Source organism: Simochromis diagramma, unplaced genomic scaffold (assembly GCF_900408965.1).
Source record: "Simochromis diagramma unplaced genomic scaffold, fSimDia1.1 OVJJ01000216.1, whole genome shotgun sequence".
In the NCBI taxonomy this organism is placed as follows: domain Eukaryota; kingdom Metazoa; phylum Chordata; class Actinopteri; order Cichliformes; family Cichlidae; genus Simochromis; species Simochromis diagramma.
In genome coordinates this window covers 9,517,542-9,535,922 of record NW_024386883.1, presented here as the reverse complement: position 1 = coordinate 9,535,922, position 18,381 = coordinate 9,517,542, and the positions used below count along the sequence as shown (strand labels likewise).

General features: G+C 40.1%; 2 protein-coding genes across 5 annotated transcripts; both read left to right on the top strand.

Moving 5' to 3' along the window:
• The first annotated feature begins 412 nt into the window (after nt 1-412).
• On the top strand, nt 413-6,335 carry rnf14 (ring finger protein 14). Of its 4 annotated transcripts, none has more exons than XM_040032182.1 (9): nt 413-542; nt 1,163-1,321; nt 2,095-2,156; nt 2,284-2,437; nt 2,975-3,360; nt 3,457-3,685; nt 3,911-4,083; nt 4,614-4,744; nt 4,859-6,335. In XM_040032182.1, exons 2-9 carry the CDS (start codon nt 1,171-1,173, stop codon nt 4,920-4,922), a joined length of 1,350 nt encoding a protein of 449 aa, XP_039888116.1. In that variant the 5' UTR covers nt 413-542; nt 1,163-1,170; the 3' UTR covers nt 4,923-6,335. The 4 variants fall into 4 exon arrangements, with proteins under 4 accessions (XP_039888116.1, XP_039888113.1, XP_039888115.1 ...); XM_040032179.1 differs by having other exon boundaries at nt 2,026-2,156; XM_040032181.1 differs by lacking the exon at nt 413-542 and adding an exon at nt 549-905 and having other exon boundaries at nt 2,026-2,156.
• A 6,488-nt stretch (nt 6,336-12,823) lies between these two features.
• Nucleotides 12,824-17,612, top strand: endou2 (endonuclease, polyU-specific 2). Its single transcript, XM_040032174.1, has 6 exons — nt 12,824-14,348; nt 14,769-14,874; nt 14,989-15,110; nt 15,452-15,564; nt 16,171-16,324; nt 16,560-17,612. The coding sequence occupies exons 1-6, from the start codon at nt 14,247-14,249 to the stop codon at nt 16,812-16,814; spliced, it is 852 nt and encodes a 283-aa protein (XP_039888108.1). The 5' UTR covers nt 12,824-14,246; the 3' UTR covers nt 16,815-17,612.
• Nucleotides 17,613-18,381: the final 769 nt, after the last annotated feature.

The following is an 18,381-nucleotide window of genomic DNA, read 5'->3' as shown; positions in this document are numbered from 1 at the left end:
TCATATTTTTTACACCAAATTTAGGCTGTCTGGACATTCTCCTTTGACCTCTAGTGTTAACAAGGCATTTTCTTACAGAGAACTGCTGTTCATTGGATATTTTTTTTACTTGTTCAGACCTTTCTCTATAAACCCAAGACATGGCTTTGTAGGAAAATCCCAGCAGAACAACAGTTTCTGAAATACTCGTACTGGGAATATTTTAAATCACCTTTCTTCCCCATTATGATGCTCAGTTTGAACTTCAGCAGGTCATCTTGATCATGTCTATATGGCTAAAAGCACTGCATTTCCACGTGATTGGTTGATTAGATATTAGTATCAGCAAGTAAATGAACAGGTGTACCTAATGAAGTGGTGTATGTTTACTAAGATTCGTACAGTCTTACAGAGGTACAATATTTATTTAAATACCATGAGGTCGCTGCTTCTTAGCGTAACAAAATTGCAAGTAAAGATGTCATACACTCACAAGCCTGAAGGTGACGCGCCATGACAGAAAGAAGTCAGGGCAGGAGTCATTAGTGCTTTGGCCGCACAAGGTAAGAAACATTGACTTTTCCATAGTTAATTAGTACTTAGAGGCTTAGGGATCTTATGCAGGGGTTCTTAGTTGCGTAGACGAGCTAAAGTGCTGTGTTGCTGCTACAGAAGAAAAGTTAGAGGACGGCCGAGATCCCCAAGAAGCCACTGTTTGAGCTAGCACAACAAGCTAGCCTGGATGGGTTTCCCCTAGTTACTTTGGTAGTTACGGAGCTGTCCTCTAGTTTGAAGCTGACTCACGGTTCAGATTTACTTGCTGTTAAATTAGGATGGAGTTAGGAATACGTCTGACATAGATAAGTAAACTTTTTCTAGCTAGCTTGCTAACTTTTGGGCCACACTGTAGCATGACGTTAGCTACGGTAAGCTGACGTTATATCACAGGAAACTGTACTTTGCTCTCAGGTGATTAGTCATTGTTATATAAAAAGAGTCCCGGGGAAACCACGGTTAACCGCTGCAAATTGTGAATGCAGGAAAACGTTATGTTTCTGAGGACAAAATGCAAGTTGCTGCTTTTGTTTTTAGCTTTCTGTCAGTATTAACGTGTGCTAGCGGTTTGTCAGGATTTGTCATGATATTTCTAATAATAAATGTTTGTCACACACCGTTAATGCAGGAATGTAAATGTCTGAGGACAAGGAAGCCCAGGAGGATGAGCTGCTTGCTTTAGCAAGTATCTACGATGAAGAGGAATTTCACCGGGCAGAGTCTGCACAGGGGGGAGAGATCCAGCTCTGTCTGGAGCTCCCTCCAGATTTCAAAGTGGTAGTCAAAGGTACAACTGTCCGGTAGGCTTTGCAAAGAAAGAAAAGCAAGCTGTGGGGAAAAATCTGACAGGTTTCATAATAATAAAGCGCTTTTCAGGATGCGTTGGAGAAGATGGGCTAACCCTAACCCTCTGTACCTTAATATAATTTTATTAAGATCTTCCAGATTCCTGAAAGAAATGGCAATGGGTATATGGTGATAAACATGATTAAAGCTTAAGTAATTATTAGTTTGTTTTATTCAAAGATTAGAGATAGCTTTTTCAAACTGCATGTGGCCATTTAAGATGTTTACATTGATATTTTCATCTTTTCGTTTGCGTCCTACAGCATTACTCTCTCCTTCCTCCCTCCATCTCATCCCCCTCCTCACCTCAAGCCTCATCTGTGCTGAAGTCAGGACTTTAACATAAGAAAACTTGCATAAACATACTTATTTATTACCGATATTGTCACAGTTAGTGTCAGCAGGTTAGACATGCAATCCTCCCCGGTCTCCATGTAGCTGACAACAAGCTCGCTAAACAACAACATGTTGGACTCAAGTGTCCTAAAAATTCAACTTTCCCTTATATAAATATGATTACCTTTTCATATCGTATGCGAGTTTGGCCATCCACAGCTAATATGGGGTGCAGAGGGTTAATTCAGTTATTCCCTCCTAATCATGCACTAATAAGAAATGTAATGAAGTCTCTTCTGTCTATCACAGGAGAGAATAAAACTGAATATAATGTCTCCTTCCTACCTCCTTTGGTGGTCAACTTTGAGATTCCTGCAGACTATCCCTCTACATCCCCACCGCTCTTCACTCTTAGCTGTAAATGGATGACCAGAGCACAGGTACGGACTCATAACAACTCAGATAATCCTTTATTGTGCCACAAGAAGTACTGGACATGTTGGGATATTCAAATTGTGAGTCAACAGTACATCGTAAATATCAAAACCTTTCTCAATGTCACCTCAGATGAGCTCTCTATGCCGACGACTGGATGAGCTGTGGGAGGAGAATCAGGGCTGTGTGATTCTTTTCACATGGATCCAGTTCCTCAAAGAAGAGGCTCTGGGCTTTCTGGGTATCCAGTCACCTCTTGAAATCATAAGGGGAGGAAGTAAGGCAGGTAATGAGTGAAGAAAACCCGACCGTGCAGTGAAAATTAGAGCATAGATACTTCACACCACACACTATGCACACTGGGACAAACTGACTCAAAACATTAGATTTGTTAATGTTATTTAACCTCGCCATGTCTTCTTAGCCGTTAGTTGAAATTATCCACATTCCAAAATAGCATAACATGGACACTGTCAGTGCTTTAGCTGCACTGAGCCTAAAATGAACATTTTGGATGCTTCTCAGTTACAGAATACTTGATGCACACGTAGGCATCCTGGGTGTGAGGATCTCAGTTTTCTCATTGTTTTGCTGATGGCTCCCTAACATCTCATTGGTGGTATCCACTTTTTTCCCCTGAAAGTTGAACGGGAAAGATGGAAGGTTGAAAGCTATTAATTGTTTCCCTGTCATGTGCATTGGTACACACACTTGTACACATTGTTCACATCTCAGGCATTTTTTTCTGTTTGTAATTCATATGTACAGATTGCATTTTATGTTTATAAATGGTGTAAATTTGTCTTTTGCTTTTTTGTCCTAGCTATGGTGCAGTTTGGGGGCCATCCTGAAAAAGCAGAAGAAAAGAAAAAAGAATTGATGAATTCCAAGTCTGAACAGAAGATTTCATCGTCTTCTCAGCTGGACCCGAGGACTGTCCTTTTGATGGACCCACGTGCCGACCTTCTACCTCAGCTCCTAGACTTTGACGAGGCGCAGCGGCAGAGGGTGTTCGACAGCAGAGTGTTCTGCTGTGGAATCTGCTTTGTAGAGAAGCTGGGCTCAAACTGTCTCTGCTTTAAGGAGTGCCAACATGTATACTGCAAGGCCTGCATGACTGAATACTTCCAGATCCAAATAAGGGATGGCAATGTTCAGTGCCTTAACTGCCCGGAGCCCAAATGTACCTCTTTAGCCACACCGTCACAGGTATTTGTGATTTATGAGTCAGTTCAATTAAAGTCCAACTCACCCTACCGTCAGCGCCTACCCTGCTTTCCTTTCCTGTCTGCCTTTATGTTTCAGGTGAAACAGCTCGTGGACGAGGAGCTGTTTGCCAGATATGACCGTTTGCTCCTTCAGTCCAGTTTGGACCTTATGGCTGATGTGGTCTACTGTCCCCGTCAGTCTTGTGCTACCGCTGTAATGATGGAGCCAGACACAACCATGGGGATTTGCTCAGCATGCCAGTATGCTTTTTGCACACTGTGCAAGCTCGGGTATCACGGTGTCTCCCACTGTAAAATTCGTGCAGGTAATGCCACTGAAACTTTAATAGTTTTCTTTAGAAGCAAATCTGATTGGTCAGTTAACTCGACCTACAAATTTTGTAGTAGAAACCAGAAAGTCTCCAATATCAAAATGTTGTCTTTGTCCACCAGATTCTGTACATTGGTGTGAAGATTTCTTTGTTTAAAGACATGCCATCAACACATCTTCATGTTCAAACCAGTGTTTTGTTTTGTTTTTTTCCCTACAGAGGAACTGCGTAACCTGAGAGACGAGTACCTGTCTGCTACTGCTTCGGGGCAAAAGTTCATGGAGCAACGCTATGGGAAAAGGGTGATCCAGAAAGCAGTTGAGGAGTCCTTTAGCAGAGACTGGCTCAGTGAGAACTGCAAATGCTGCCCGCGCTGTGGAACCAATATACAGGTTGGGCTTTCCCTGTTGTTAACAGTGAAGTAGAACTGGCTTTGACTTGAGCATCATGGTTCAGATTTTTGTGAAATTGAATGTTTATTGTCATCAGACGGTCTCCAAAATAAACTGCAGCCACCAGTCAAAAATTGCTCCTTAAAACGTACTGGCCTAGAGACATCCTAGCAACTCATGTTTGCTAGGGGGAAATGTTTACTCCTGGAATCATTGTCTGCGTTTGTGTCACATGTTTATTTTCGTTAATGCCCGGTGAGTAGTTGTTAAGAGCTTTCATTGAAGTCTATGAAATCCTTGACGAGAGACTCTGGCAATCTGCCAGCAGCCAAGGCAATCGCAGAGCAACTTTTTTTATTACCTGGAAACCACTATCTAACCAGGTTGCCAAGGGGTTGCCTAGTGATCTTTAGGCCAGTGACTGAGGCGTCATATGTCATTATTTTTTTCTGTTCTGTCTGTGAAAAATCTTGCATTCGCTTCCAGATTATCCCAGTTGTAGCTAATGTATCGTTTCTGTGTCTCTTCAGAAAGTTGATGGCTGTAACAAGATGACCTGCACCTCTTGTAAGCAGTACTTCTGTTGGCTGTGCCTGGGCGTCCTCAGCAAAGTCAACCCATACAGTCACTTTAACAACCCACATTCACCTTGTTACAACCAGTAAGAGATTTTTTTTTTTCTTCTTTTTTTAATCCCCTCCCCCAAGTTAGGCTTATTGATATTATATTTACATTACGTATTGTTTGTGAATGCATCTTTTCTTTCTTGTTGCAGGCTTTTTCTCGGTGTGGATCCTGATGAAGATGATGATGCCTTCTGGAGTGATGAGGAGGACTGACACTGTGCAGTGCTTCACTGCTGTATGCTCAATTTGAACGCACTTTATCTCTCACATAGCCACCACTTCATCTGTGACTTCAATATGCCTGCATTGGCCAAACAGTGCAACTACAGCCACCATAACCCTATCATGTCACTATTATGTCTTTGTTTTTTTGTTTTATTCTTCCAAGCGGGTCAGGGATCTTGGATGACAACATCTTTTTTTCAGTAAACCTGACATGTCATGTATTGCGATATAAAGAATTAGGGAAAGAGACAGCTGTCATAACTTTGACTAATGGTAACATTAAAATTGCTGTTTTGGTTTGTACATCAATAATGGGTACTTAGATATGTGGTTATTGATTGGCAGCACAGTTTTCTGCACCTGACTGGGTCACTGGGCTAAATCATTGGAAATGCTGTTTGAATTTCAGACTTATACAGGTCAACATTATATTGGTTGTACACGTCTAGATTTTCTCTTTTCGAGTAGACATGCACTTCCTGTCCTGCAGGTTTATAAAGTTTAGGAACTGATAATGGAACCACTAGTTAAGCTCAGTTTGCTCAATTTCAGGTGCTTTTTCTGCCTTTCCAGTGTTAAGAGGAAAACTGGAACCGTCTTTGTCCCACTTTGTCATTATTCACGTCACATTAACAATCTAATCTGATTTTTCATTTATCAAAGGTATGGCATGAAAACCTTTGTTTTTTTAAATTTCGTGATATAACAAATACAATTAAGATAAAGCTTTAAAGAAATGGAGACAAACCCAGAGATGTGTTACTCACACATAATTTCAAAACTGGAAGTTGTGCTTTGTTTTAGTTCTAGGCATTATGGGAAAACCCCCTTGCCTCCCAAAGACACAGGGTGCTATTTACAGAGCCTACTCCGTAGTCTTTCATAAACAAGTTTAGCTGAGTCATTGCACAAAGTCAAAGCAGGTTAAAATTTATTTCATTGGAAATTGGTATTGGTTTTGGTTTTATTATATTTCTGTACAGAACTAAATAATAGAGGAAAGTGGCTTAGATACTTTTGAGAATCAATGGTTTAACGATTGCTCATTAGGGTATGTGTTGCTTTAATTTCATTCAGGGATTGGTGTGAGAAATGATATAATCGAATAGATCTACTCCTTAATGTTGCCACTAATTAGTGTCAAAGTGAGGCCAAATAGTTTAATTATATTCACAGATACAAAAATTAGTTTGTATTGTATTACTTCATTTACATTAGAGTGAAAGGGCAAATTTCTAATGCAAGCAGTTCTGTTCTGAATTGAACCCTGCAGCAAATCTGTTCTTTTTCAGCACTGAATGATTTGGTCTGTCCTGCAAAGCATGTGTCCTACCTGCAGAAGCATGTGGATTTGCATTGCAATTAACTGTTCCTCAAAGTAAAAATTCTTACTTAACATTTTGTCTGTTTCATTTCATGTCTTGGTGCCAGCATAAAACTGCACATGAATAGACACAACTGTAGGTTGAGGTTTGAACGCTGACCTTAAGAGTAATACTGAAAACAGCACAGTGTAAACAGTTTAACGGGTTATTAATATTTGAAATGCTTGCCTCTGTTGTCAGTAATTTAGTGAAAACTTCCTGATGCACTAAACATAATGTAAGTGTCATGACTGTCTTGCAGTGTATCACTTTGCCCACATGTTATGAGCCATCATTACTGTGGGCAAAGTGCATATACAGTATAACAGATGGACGAAAGTACTGTGACATTACTCAGGTTTGTGAAGTCCTATATTGAAGCCTCAGGATGAATTTTTGACACAGTCTCTGTCTTTTGAAACCTGATGTACCCATGAAACTGCATGTTTGTTGGCTACTGACTTAGTCCTGCTTTCTGACAGTCTTGTGCTTGAAAGCCGCTGGACTTCTTTAGGTTCCTGAAAACAATTTACAAAATGAACTTGATGTTTTATTCAGTATGACCTGAAATAAGATACGGAGCGCACAAGCTCATCCGTCCACTGCTTACTGAGGTCAGGGCTGAGGGCTGTTTCCACAGTGGTAAGTTTTATTGAAAGTCTTGGTGTGACCCCTCTTTTGACTGCGTTGGCTTCAGTTTTTTTTTAAAAAAAATCATCGCTATTATTTCAACGGAATCTTTTTCTCTTACACGGTTACAACAAAATGAATGTGAGATTTCACATGACCAGCAGTGTCATATTTAAATGTAAGGTATATATTTTTCTTGTTTCTGCAGAGGTCCGAAAAAAACTTCTTTTGCACGTGCATTACACAATTCAGGTTTCTGGTACAGATGAGTGGTAAAAGTCTACACTCTTACAATGAAGTGGTTAGGTTAAAGCAGCTCTTTGGAAAGAAAGTATTGCCCACACTTGCTCTAGATTGACTAAGGTCACATAAGCAAAGGCCCACAGATTGAACACCTGAATGGAAACATGTCACACTGGTACTGAATTGTGTTTAAAAAAAAAAAAAAAAGTGAACTGATTAAATAACTTTCCTTGAAAGAAAAAAAGTTTACTTTCTTACACTTGTGCCAAGGCTCCAAAGAAACTAACAATAAATAATCATTTTATATAGGTTTTTTAAAATGATCAGATGATGTCATGTTTAATGTCAGAGGACATAAAATGTTACAATATAAATATTCACTGATAGTAGTTAATAAATCGTCATATTCATGCATATGAATTAAATTAATAAAAATCTCACTACTAATGTTACATACATGTAAGCAGCTTTGGTTGGTTGCTAAGCTTGTAAAAGGGTTAAGCTAGCTTGGTTAGGAGATGATTAGCAAAGTGAAATCAAATTTTGCTAAACTAAATCTATTTGTAGTTTCTACAAAACAGATGCTATGAAAACATATCTATGCTTTTATCATATAAAAGACACCTAAAAATGGGAGACACAAAATAATGCTGGTTATGCTGCTAATAATGCTCAGTAATGGTTAAAACTAAACTTTCAATTCAATTTTATTTATACAGCGACAAATCACAACAAACAGTCCCCTCAAGGCGCTTTAAATTGTAAGGTAGACCCTACAATAATACGTACAGAGAAAAACCCAACAATCATATGACCCCCTCTGAGCAAGCACTTTGGCGACAGTGGGAAGGAAAAACTCCCTTTTAACAGGAAGAAACCTCCGGCAGAACCAGGCTCAGGGAGGGGCGGCCATCTGCTGCGACCGGTTGGGGTGAGAGAAGGAAGACAGGATAAAAGACATGCTGTGGAAGAGAGACAGAGATTAATAACAAATATAATTCAATGTAGAGAGTAGGGGTGCAACGATACACAAAATGTTCATGCCTTTTTAATTTGTCATTTATTAAAATTATAAATATATATTTTAACTCAAAAGTACAGTTTTTAAATTTAATGTTGCTGAAACAAAAGTAATTAAAAAAATAAATATATCTCAGGGCTCTCAAAATTTCAAAATCCCTGGTAGCCCTTCGGGCAGGGACTCTTCAGTTTTTGGTAGCCCAAAATAAATGTAAGTAGCCCGAATAAAAAAGAGAGCAATTTTTTGATTGATGTTTTGTTTCCTGTTTTGTTTCCTTTACAATATTATACTTTAATGTATAATATTGTAAAGGAAACAAAACATTAATCAAAAAATTGTTGAAAAACATTGTATAAAAATTACAATCATCAACTCAAATACTTGGTTCTAATTGAACAGAAATTTCTATGAACTTGTAAGAACTGTGTAGGACATGAATCAGTCTGTGTCAGATCCTGAATTTGAAATTTCCACTGAAGTCACGGGTAAGAGGCAAGTGGAACCAAGATCTAGGCCATTTGCTTTTTGAAGTTTGCAAAGACTGCTAAATTTTGCCAGGGGTAGTTCACTCTTTGCAACATAGTACGCTGTTCTAAACAGATTTTTCAGGTTTATTTTTAGTATGTTATTTGCAATTGGTGTTTGTTCTGGGAAAGATATTGCAGACTGAGCAATAATGCATTTCTTGCATTTCTCATGGCTTCTAATGGGGGCCTTTCTTAAAATGACTGGTCCCAGTAACAAAGGCGCTTGTCGACTCAGAAATCGAGAGAAAACCAACAACACACCCGGCAGAACATTATGTTATTTACACGGGTGCACATAAGTGGTCCGCATGTGCGCATTCGCTGTCAAAATAAAAGACGCGCACCAGATAAGAAGTTGCAACGCGCGTTTGCGTCCATATAAAAAGCACTGTTTTTGTCCGCTAGAGTGGGATTTTCACGGCACATTCCGCACCACATCTATGTGCGTTCATCATATGTTTGAAGCCAGCTCACCTCCTGCAACCACTTTTCCGAGAATACGTGCTTCTTTTGTGGTTCGGACTCCTTCTGACATTCCTTTGGAGGTGGAGGAACACCAAAGTAATTGCTTAAAGGAGCTTCTTCGACATCTTTAAGAGTTTTAAACAAATGTCTGTCCTCCTCCAGAAAATCTTATGTATGCAAACACGCGTTGCAACTTCATATCTTGTGCGCGGTTTTTTTTTTTTTTTTGACAGCGAATGCGCACCTGCGGACCACTTATGTGCAGCCCCGGTTATATAGCTCGTCATATTGCAGCCACAGAAATTCTTTTGTCCATGAAACCATAAAGCTGCACTTTCTTTTTGCCTTATAGTCTGATTTGTCATAACTTTTCTGTTTTGTGGTAAGCTTTTCTTTGGCTGTCACTTCTTCACCCTGACCTGTCTTATTTGGCTCAGCAGAACTAAAATATATATCCTACTGCTTTTACACACACATAACGGTCAGCAATTCTCTGCGCGATCAACCTCTCATATGTTTATGCTTGCTGCGGGAGATTTCACTTGTCATGTTTGCATAGTAAGCTAACGATTGATAAGACGATGTCAGAGGAATTGGTGCGCAAATTATCATCACTCACCAGTCAGTGCTGTCCTCTCTATACACAGTTCTCGCGATTGCAAAGTGAAAGCAAAAAACAAGCACAAATTCAAACGCGATTTCAATATGTCACATATTGACAGTGGCTCACCGATGCCAATGACATAATTACCCAGCTACATTTCCGAAAGAATGCAAAAGCATTGACATATATTTTTCCTTCCTACAATAGCCCGACGGGCAGGGCAGAGATAGATTTTGGTAGCCCGACTGGAAAAATCGCTAGCCCCGGGACGTCGGGCAGGCGATTTTGCAAGCCCTGTATCTGATTGAGGAATCACTCATCTTTGGAAAAGAGAGTTTATTACAGAGAAATGGCTCTTTCCAAAATAAAAGCTATACTATACGCTTCTTCTGGGCTATATTCTCAGCAGCATATTGTAGCGGGTCAGGGATGTTCGGGGTTCTGTTTGCACAGTTATGTTTTGTTTATGTTGCCATAGTGACGGGTGACGCCCTCTCGCTGCGACGGTGTCCTTCCGGGGTCAGAGGGCGCCCTGTGTGTTGTTGTTGTTGTTGCTGTGCGGTTGCCGCGCTGAGCAGTTAGCTAGCGACAGTGTTCTTCTGCAGATGTCAATAAACGGCTGTGCTCCCTGGCTAGCTCACGGGAAGCAAGACCAAACGACACCTCCGTCTCCTCCTTGTCTGAGCTCGCCACATTGGTGTCAGAAGTGGGATGATGGTGGCACCCCATGTTCTGACTTTTCCCCCGCCGGTCGTGACCGGCCGGTGCGCCAAAAGAAGGCACCTGGACATTTGCAGGACTTTGTGTGGGGCAATGGGGTCGTCGGGGACGACTGACCCCTTAGGTGGGGGCTATGTAGCGGGTCAGGGTTGTTCGGGGTTCTGTTTGTACAGTTATGTTTTGTTTATGTTGCCATAATGACGGGTGACGCCTTCTCGCTGCGACGTGTGTCCTTCCGGGATCAGAGGGCGCCCTGTGTGTTGTTGTTGTTGTTGCTGTGCGGTTGCCGTGCTGAGCAGTTAGCTAGTGGCAGTGTTCTTCTGCAGATGTCAATAAACGGCTGTGCTCCCTGGCTAGCTCACGGGAAGCAAGACCAAACGACACCTCCGTCTCCTCCTTGTCTGAGCTCGCCACAATATTAAACATATCAGGTCCCCATAAGGAGAATCATGTGCTAACGGCTGTCTAAATGACTCGGGTAAAGTTTGTAGCATGCATGCTTGTTGTTTTTGTCTGCTTCCACTTGTCTTTGCACTAGGATGATGTCGAAGTAAATGTGCAGTCATATTCGTTGTGTTCCCACTAGTGCTGTCAGCGTTAATCTCGTTGAAATGACGTTAACGCCACAACACGGCAAATCTCCGTTAACGAGCTACCCCTGATCGCCCCATGCATGGGGCTAGACGGCCAACATGTTAATGAGCTAACTGCGCTAACACACTAGTTCCCACCCATGTAATTGAGCATTGCGTGGCACATCCAACATACTGTTTTACTTTAATCCATGACGCGCTTACCTTCAGGGTCATATGTCACATGAAAACCAAAATAATTCCAAACGCCAGATCTGAATGAGGGTGGGGGAGGTTCAATTTGCCATGTTGTAAGGAGAGCTTAACTTCTGTCTTGCTAGCTTGCCCTGTGCTCTTCCTTCTGACGATGCTGTCTGTGTTGAACGCTCAGTGGATCTGCGCTCAACAGTGCAGCCTAGGCGGAGTAGTCGAACGCAGATTCACTGAGCGCTCAACACAGACAGCATTGTCAGAAGGAAAGTTGATAAAATAAATTACAAATTTTGTATTGTTCGATACATATGCGTACCGAACCGAAAGCACTGTATCGAACGGTTCAATATCGATACGAGTATCGTTGCACCCCTAGTAGAGAGGTGTATTAACATATAGTGAGTGAGAAAGGTGACTGAAGAAGAAACACTCAGTGCATCATGGAAACCCCCCAGCAGCCTAAACCTATTGCAGTGTAACTAAGGAAGGATTCAGAGTCACCTGATCCAGCCCTAACTATATGCTTTAGCAAAAAGGAAAGTTTTAAGCCTAATCTTGAAAGTAGAGATAGTGTCTGTCTCCCCAATCCAAGCTAGAAGCTGGTTCCATAGAAGAGGGGCCTGTAAACTGAAGGCTCTGCCTCCCATTCTACTTTTAAATACTCTGGGAACAACAAGTAAGCCTGCATTGTGAGAGTGAAGTGCACTAATGGTGATATGCTACTATAAGATCATTAAGATAAGATGGAGACTGATTGTTCAAGATGTGTATGTGAGGAACAGGATTCAATTCTGAATTTAACAGGGAGCCAATGAAGAGAAGCCAATACAGGAGAAATCTGCTCTCTCTTTCTAGTCCCTGTCAGGACTCTTGCTGCAGCATTTTGGATTAACTGAAGGCTTTTCAGGGAGTTTTTAGGACTTCCTGATAATAATGAATTACAGTAGTCCAGCCTGGAAGTAATGAATGCATGAACTAGTTTTTCAGCATCACTCTGAGACAGGATATTTCTAATTTTAGAGATATTGCGCAAATGGAAGAAAGCAGTCTTACATATTTGTTTAATATCAAGTCAAGTCAAAGTCAAGCCACAAAAACTGTATTTATCCCCAAGGGGCAATTAAGATAGTTGATACCAAATATGTACATTGAAGGACATATCCTGGTCAAAAATGACTCCAAGGTTCCTCACAGTGTTACTGGAGGCCAAGGTAATGCCATCCAGAGTAAGAATCTGGTTAGATAGTTTCAGCTTAATGACTTAAAAATTTGAATTAGGGATCTTAAAATTTTAGCTTCTTTAGAAGCAACTTAAACTTTCAAAATGGCAATTTTGAGATTTAGACATAAGCTAATTTTGCTCATCTCTTAGACTTAATTCTGCCAGACATTTTTTCAGTAGTAGAAACAAGGTTAAAAAAAGAAAGAAGCCTGAGATTGTATTTTTCTGAAAATTAAAACACTCAGACGGCTACAAGAAATTGTATATTACAAAAAGATAACACAAAATAAAACTCTTCTATTCTAATTCCACGAAGGCCACATTATATATAAATATTTTCGGGATTTTTTTTAATAAATAAAATTATTATAAATGTAAAAAGTTGTATTAGCTCCTCCTTAAATTTAATTTGTTGAAGACTTTAAAATCTTGTTTTAAAATGCTTTAATCAAGCTTTTAATCTGAAATGGTGAGGTCAATGACTTGTAAAAAAAACCCAACAAAAAAACCCCCAATCGTGTTTCGTACAAGACCTTGGTTCTATGTAGATGTTTAAGTGAACTTTAACCATTAACAAAATCTTATTACCTGAAATATGACCCATATTTACCCTGTAATTCAGAGGTTATGCTGTGACAGACAGAGAAACAATGAAATTCTAAAGAAACAAAGACCCCACGTTTTAGTGTGAGACTGAAAAGAGACGACAACATAGTGTGATCCCTTTGGTCAGAGTTGCTGACAGGGGATAACCCTTTAAAACGGCCCCTCTCTCCTGTCCTGTCCCATCCCCTGCCTCGTGGTCTCTGTTCGCTCCCCCAGCCCATGCCTGCCTTTCTCCATACACACTGATTGACTACATGGCTGGACTATTACTATGCCTCTAAACACACCTGCACGGCAACCAGCACGAGCAGCACCTGACCAGCACTGAGATACTTCACTAACCCTCAAATCATTGATTTGATTTATTAAAGCAGGAGGACAGACAGAGGAGAAGGTCAGTGGATTTTGATGTGGTGGCTGATGGGATGCAATGTGTGAATCTATGTCAGCCACGTTTGTTGAATGCAATAGTGTTTAAGCTAGATTAAGCAGTTGAAGCTATTATGTTTTTACAGTGCCGAGTCACTTAGGACAGCCTTGTGAATCACTTTCATGTATCTATCTAAAACGTTGAAATGTACAAATAAATAAAATAAAATACTAAAGTTAAGAACATCAACTCAGTTACAAAAGATAATAAACCACTAACCATAAAAAGGACCTTATAGTGACACAGAAATGATTAACAGTGCTTATTTAAGTAGCTTGAAATATCCAGTTATTTATGATAAAGTTGACATTTTCCTCAGTGGGAAATGGCTATTTATTATATCTAATTATTTATATAATAAATACATTCTTTATTTTAAAAAAAAACCATGTAAATGGTTGGGCTAAAATGCTATACTCAAATAGCCAAAACCATTTGTATAAACTGATTTATAACCTCTGTTTGCACACACATCACCTCAAAGTTAAATATTTCTGAAAAGCTTTTTACACATAAGTGAGTATTATATTTAATCTGATGGGTCACTTAAACAAGTTCAAAAAGAGCAGAAATACATTATTGTATGTCTACATGCATTAGCGTACCCGTGCTAATGCATGTAACTGTTCCTCTCCTGTCAGAAGCACATACTGGAAAGAGAGAGCATCCACAGCACATCTGCAAGCGGTCATATCATGATTGAGAGTGACAGAGAGCTGTCAGCCATGGTGCAGGAGCTATGGGACAATGATATCAACAGACTAAAGCCTGGAAAAGACTACAGGATCTCCCTTCAGGTGCATCACGCACTCAGACACACACAGACACCTGTTGTAGATAATAGTATATATTGCAAACTTATGACGATATCTGACAGTCTGCATTACACCTCAAAACAGGCACTGTTCTTCTCCTGCAAATAGAGCTCAAGTTTTTAGCTCTAAATGAGCTTTACTCAGTAAAAAAGTCAAAGCCCGGAAACTTAGAGACCTACTGTAAAGGTAAAGGTTAGATCTTTGTGATAGAAACCGTCGATATTTATGGAAAATTTTATTGTAGGTCTTCCTAATTTGGACAAACTTTCTACTTGTTTGTATTTTTTACCACGTAGTAGTAATACTTACATTTTGGAGGCATAAGTAAGAGTAAAGGAAAAGATATCACTGGAAGCATACATGAGGAGCATTTTATGAAAAGCATTGTTCTTCCTGTTTCAGGGAAAAGCTGGAGACAGCATGAACATCAATGACAACAATGACGGGGCGGGATATCCACTGTTTACCTTTGTCGATGAGAACATTTTCAAAAAAGAGACTTTTTTAGGTAAGTGCACCAGGCACTGTATTGTTATCATCCATGTTTATAGGACTGAGCAGCCCTAAACATTGTTTAATGACGTAATGTGCCACTGAAATGTGCCTCTGTTGATCTTTGCAGCCTTTATCTCCCTGCTGGATAACTATGAGAGTGACACCGGTAAGCCAGAAATTGTAACTCCTGAGGAAGTGGCAGAGAACCACAAGTTCCTGGACTCCATCGTTCAGACTCCCACCATGAAGGTACCTATGAGGGGCATTTGACTATGTTCGCCATCGTAGGTTAGTGTCCTTATTAAATACAGAGGATGAAGAAATATTATCAATGGCTTTCTATGACGGGAACAAAAAAAAAAAAAGGATGTTAGTAGCACTTATTTGTCTGTGGAGGTTTGTTCCATTTTCACCTACTAATGGTGGAAGAGATAAACTCACGGGATCACTAAATAATTAGGATTTATCCTCTGTGGGTTAAAGGTATTTGAGATATTTAAGTCCTGATCGGACCAACTAGCGCTTTCATCTCGAGCCACCCTGCTAGCTGAGCTATAAGAATTTTGTAATAAGTTCTTCTATTTTTTTAGATAGCCCATAAATACCTGGTCAAGAAGCACCTTTCGCCTGAGGATGAGACAGAATTCAAGAAGCAGCTGTACAGGATCTGGTTTGAACTTTATGCGAGGAGAGGATCCAGCAGGTGGGTGGAATCTGCGTCAGTGGAATTCAGCACCGCGATGGTAAATACAGGCTGACAAACTGGCTCTGTGTGGCAGATACATTCAGCGTCAGTGCTGTCAAATGGAAGAGAAAAAAACAACAAAACGGTTTTCAGGATTAAAACAGAAACTAAATTGGATAAGCTGAGCAAAATGGATGGATGGAATAAAACTTATCTCTAGGAGGCATTTGGCTTGTCCATGTGGGCAGCTGCAAATTTAAGGCATCGATTTTGGAGCAGCTTCTTTTTTGGCCGGTAACCTCTCAGCCCATGTTGATGTAAAACTGGCTTCACTGTGGACAGCAACACTGCTGGTCCAGCAGTTTCCAGTTCATGGCAGTCTGGAGCCTTGGTGGTTCCTGGGTTGTTCCTGAACATTATAACCAATTTCATCTCATCTGAGTGGGTCTTCTTCCAGATCCTGGCAAAGCAAAGCAAAGACACATCCAAATAACTTGTACATATGTATGATCGTTTAAACTCGCAATCTTGGAATCTGCAATTGTCAAGGAAAACTACTGTGGCATTCACGCCCATGATGAGTGGCTGTAAACTTCTGACATTGCCCTTTTTGTCTCTCTTCAGGCCAGACTCTTCGGGCTTTGAACACGTGTTTGTTGGAGAGACAAGAGGGGGGAGGACTGTTATTGGTTTTCACAACTGGATCCAGCTATACTTACAAGAGAAGCTGGGCCATATTGATTACAAAGGCTACAGTGTCACGGCACATTCACCCCAGGTATACTATTCTTAAGACTTTCTTTAATTAAACTCAGGCAAAGAAGTTCTTTTCTCTGGTACTTTACTTTTAACTATTTAGACAGATATTCAAAAATGTATTCAGGTTACTTTTTCCCTGTATATTTATCAGTAGTTTCTTTCCTGCCTTTTCTCCACTGTCACCAAATATCTGTCAAACAATCTGACTCATTTCTCCCTGCCTAACCGGCTTTTTCATTTTGCCCCTACCGCAGCCCGATGAGAACAAACACATCCTGGCGCTACAGTTTAGCTGGAAGAACGGTATAAAGCCCAAGGGCAGCATCTTCATCGGAGTCAGTCCCGAGTTCGAGTTCGCCCTCTACACTCTCTGTTTCCTCACCTCGCCTAATGAACGCGTCAAAGTCCAGTTCAGTTTGTACGACATGGAGATTGTTTGCCACCACTACAACCAGAAGCATATAGGTACCACCTACCCTGTGCTCCTCAGGTACCTGAACCCTCGGTAACTTGACTAGAAAATACATCTGACATACAACTTCCCCATCACTTAAGCTTGGGTACAAAGTGTCATAGGTATTGTTGTTGTCTTTTTATTTTACATAAAGATACAATAAAACCTTCCAAGAGCTAACTGCATTGCCTTTGTTTCTGTTTTGAGAGTGTGCTACGGATTACGTGATGGGAAATAACTGATGAGTCTCTGAAGTCTGAAGCCGGATACTGATCTATCTTTATCTCTATTTTACATTTTTTCTTAATCCTTCTTAACGTTTTAGGTCATTAAATACATTTTAATACTAGACAAAGATAACCAGAGTAAATAAAAACATGTAATTTTTAAGTGATGATTTAATTTATTAAGAGAAAAAAACATAAACATACTTGACCCTATTAAAAAATGAATTGCTCTCTAGACCTAATAACTGGCAGCAACACTGGAGAGCTTTTGAACACGAATGGCCTGTTTGAGGTCATGCCAAAGCATCTCAGTCTGATTTAAGGCTGGATTTTGAGTAGGACTCTGCAAAATATTCTTTTGTTTTTTCTTTTATTGATTTTTATGTGTGTGGGGGATTTTTTTGAGTCATTCAGAGGTGGACTGGCTGATGCGTTTCAGATCACATCAGCCAGTCTTGAAGATCGTCCCATGGAGGCCATTTTTGTCCAGTTCTTATTGTTGAATCATGAACTCTGACCTTAAATGAGGAAAGTGAGGTCTGCAGTTCTTTAGATGTTGTTCTGAGTCCTTTCCAGACTGATAGATATCAGTGATTTTGTTTATCATCTGTTCTTGAGTTTATTTTGATGGTGGCATGATGTTTGCTTTTATAGATCAAACTTCAGACTTTACTTTGTCAAACAGGTTCAAATGAAGTGTTTTCTTGATTCAACAGGTCTGGCACTAATCAGGCCTGGGTTTGGCTAGTGAAATTGATCTGAACTTTCCAGAAAATATGGTTAATCGCTGCTAAATCATGATTTCATAAATTTAATTTTTAATTTTTAATTAAAAAATGTAAAAATTTTGTATTTACTTGTGTTATCTTTGCCTAATATTAAAATTAGTTTAATGATCTGAAATATGTAAGTGTGACATACTATAGAAACATGTAGTTTATGAGACATAATCGTGGGATTTTTCTGCATTAAAAAAATGCAATAATTAATGTACAATTTCAAGGTTATTTGACTTGAAGAACAGAACTAGTCCCAGGACACGTCAGTACACCTTGACAGAGGACTTTATACTAGTGATGTGTCGGTCGCGAACGAAACGGCTCTTAGTGCCGGATCCTTATCGCAAGCCGTGGGTTTTTTTTTTTCTTTCTCTCACCCTCTCTCTCGCACTTTTTTTCCACTTCACCCCGCATATGAGCCTTGTGCTTTGCGCTGGGAAGAGGGGGGAGGGGCGGTAGTTACACTCGCAGTAGCACAGGAACAGAGCAGCAGGTAAAGAGAGAGAAAGAGAGCCAGGGACAACAACGTCACATTAGAAAGGTATAGTAATCATCCACAACTATTTTCAGTTGCGGATGATAAAGGATTTAGAAAGTTTATTCATGCAGGTCCATA

What these genes read in the sequence shown, in the direction of transcription:
- rnf14 (XM_040032179.1), top strand. Translation starts at nt 1,171, where the DNA reads ATGTCTGAGGACAAGGAAGCCCAGGAGGATGAGCTGCTTGCTTTAGCA. An exon ending in TTTCAAAGTGGTAGTCAAAG is followed by an intron (nt 1,322 to 2,025) that starts GTACAACTGTCC and finishes TGTCTATCACAG; the next exon opens with GAGAGAATAAAACTGAATAT. An exon ending in AATGGATGACCAGAGCACAG is followed by an intron (nt 2,157 to 2,283) that starts GTACGGACTCAT and finishes ATGTCACCTCAG; the next exon opens with ATGAGCTCTCTATGCCGACG.
- endou2 (XM_040032174.1), top strand. Translation starts at nt 14,247, where the DNA reads ATGATTGAGAGTGACAGAGAGCTGTCAGCCATGGTGCAGGAGCTATGG. An exon ending in ACTACAGGATCTCCCTTCAG is followed by an intron (nt 14,349 to 14,768) that starts GTGCATCACGCA and finishes TTCCTGTTTCAG; the next exon opens with GGAAAAGCTGGAGACAGCAT. An exon ending in GCGAGGAGAGGATCCAGCAG is followed by an intron (nt 15,565 to 16,170) that starts GTGGGTGGAATC and finishes GTCTCTCTTCAG; the next exon opens with GCCAGACTCTTCGGGCTTTG.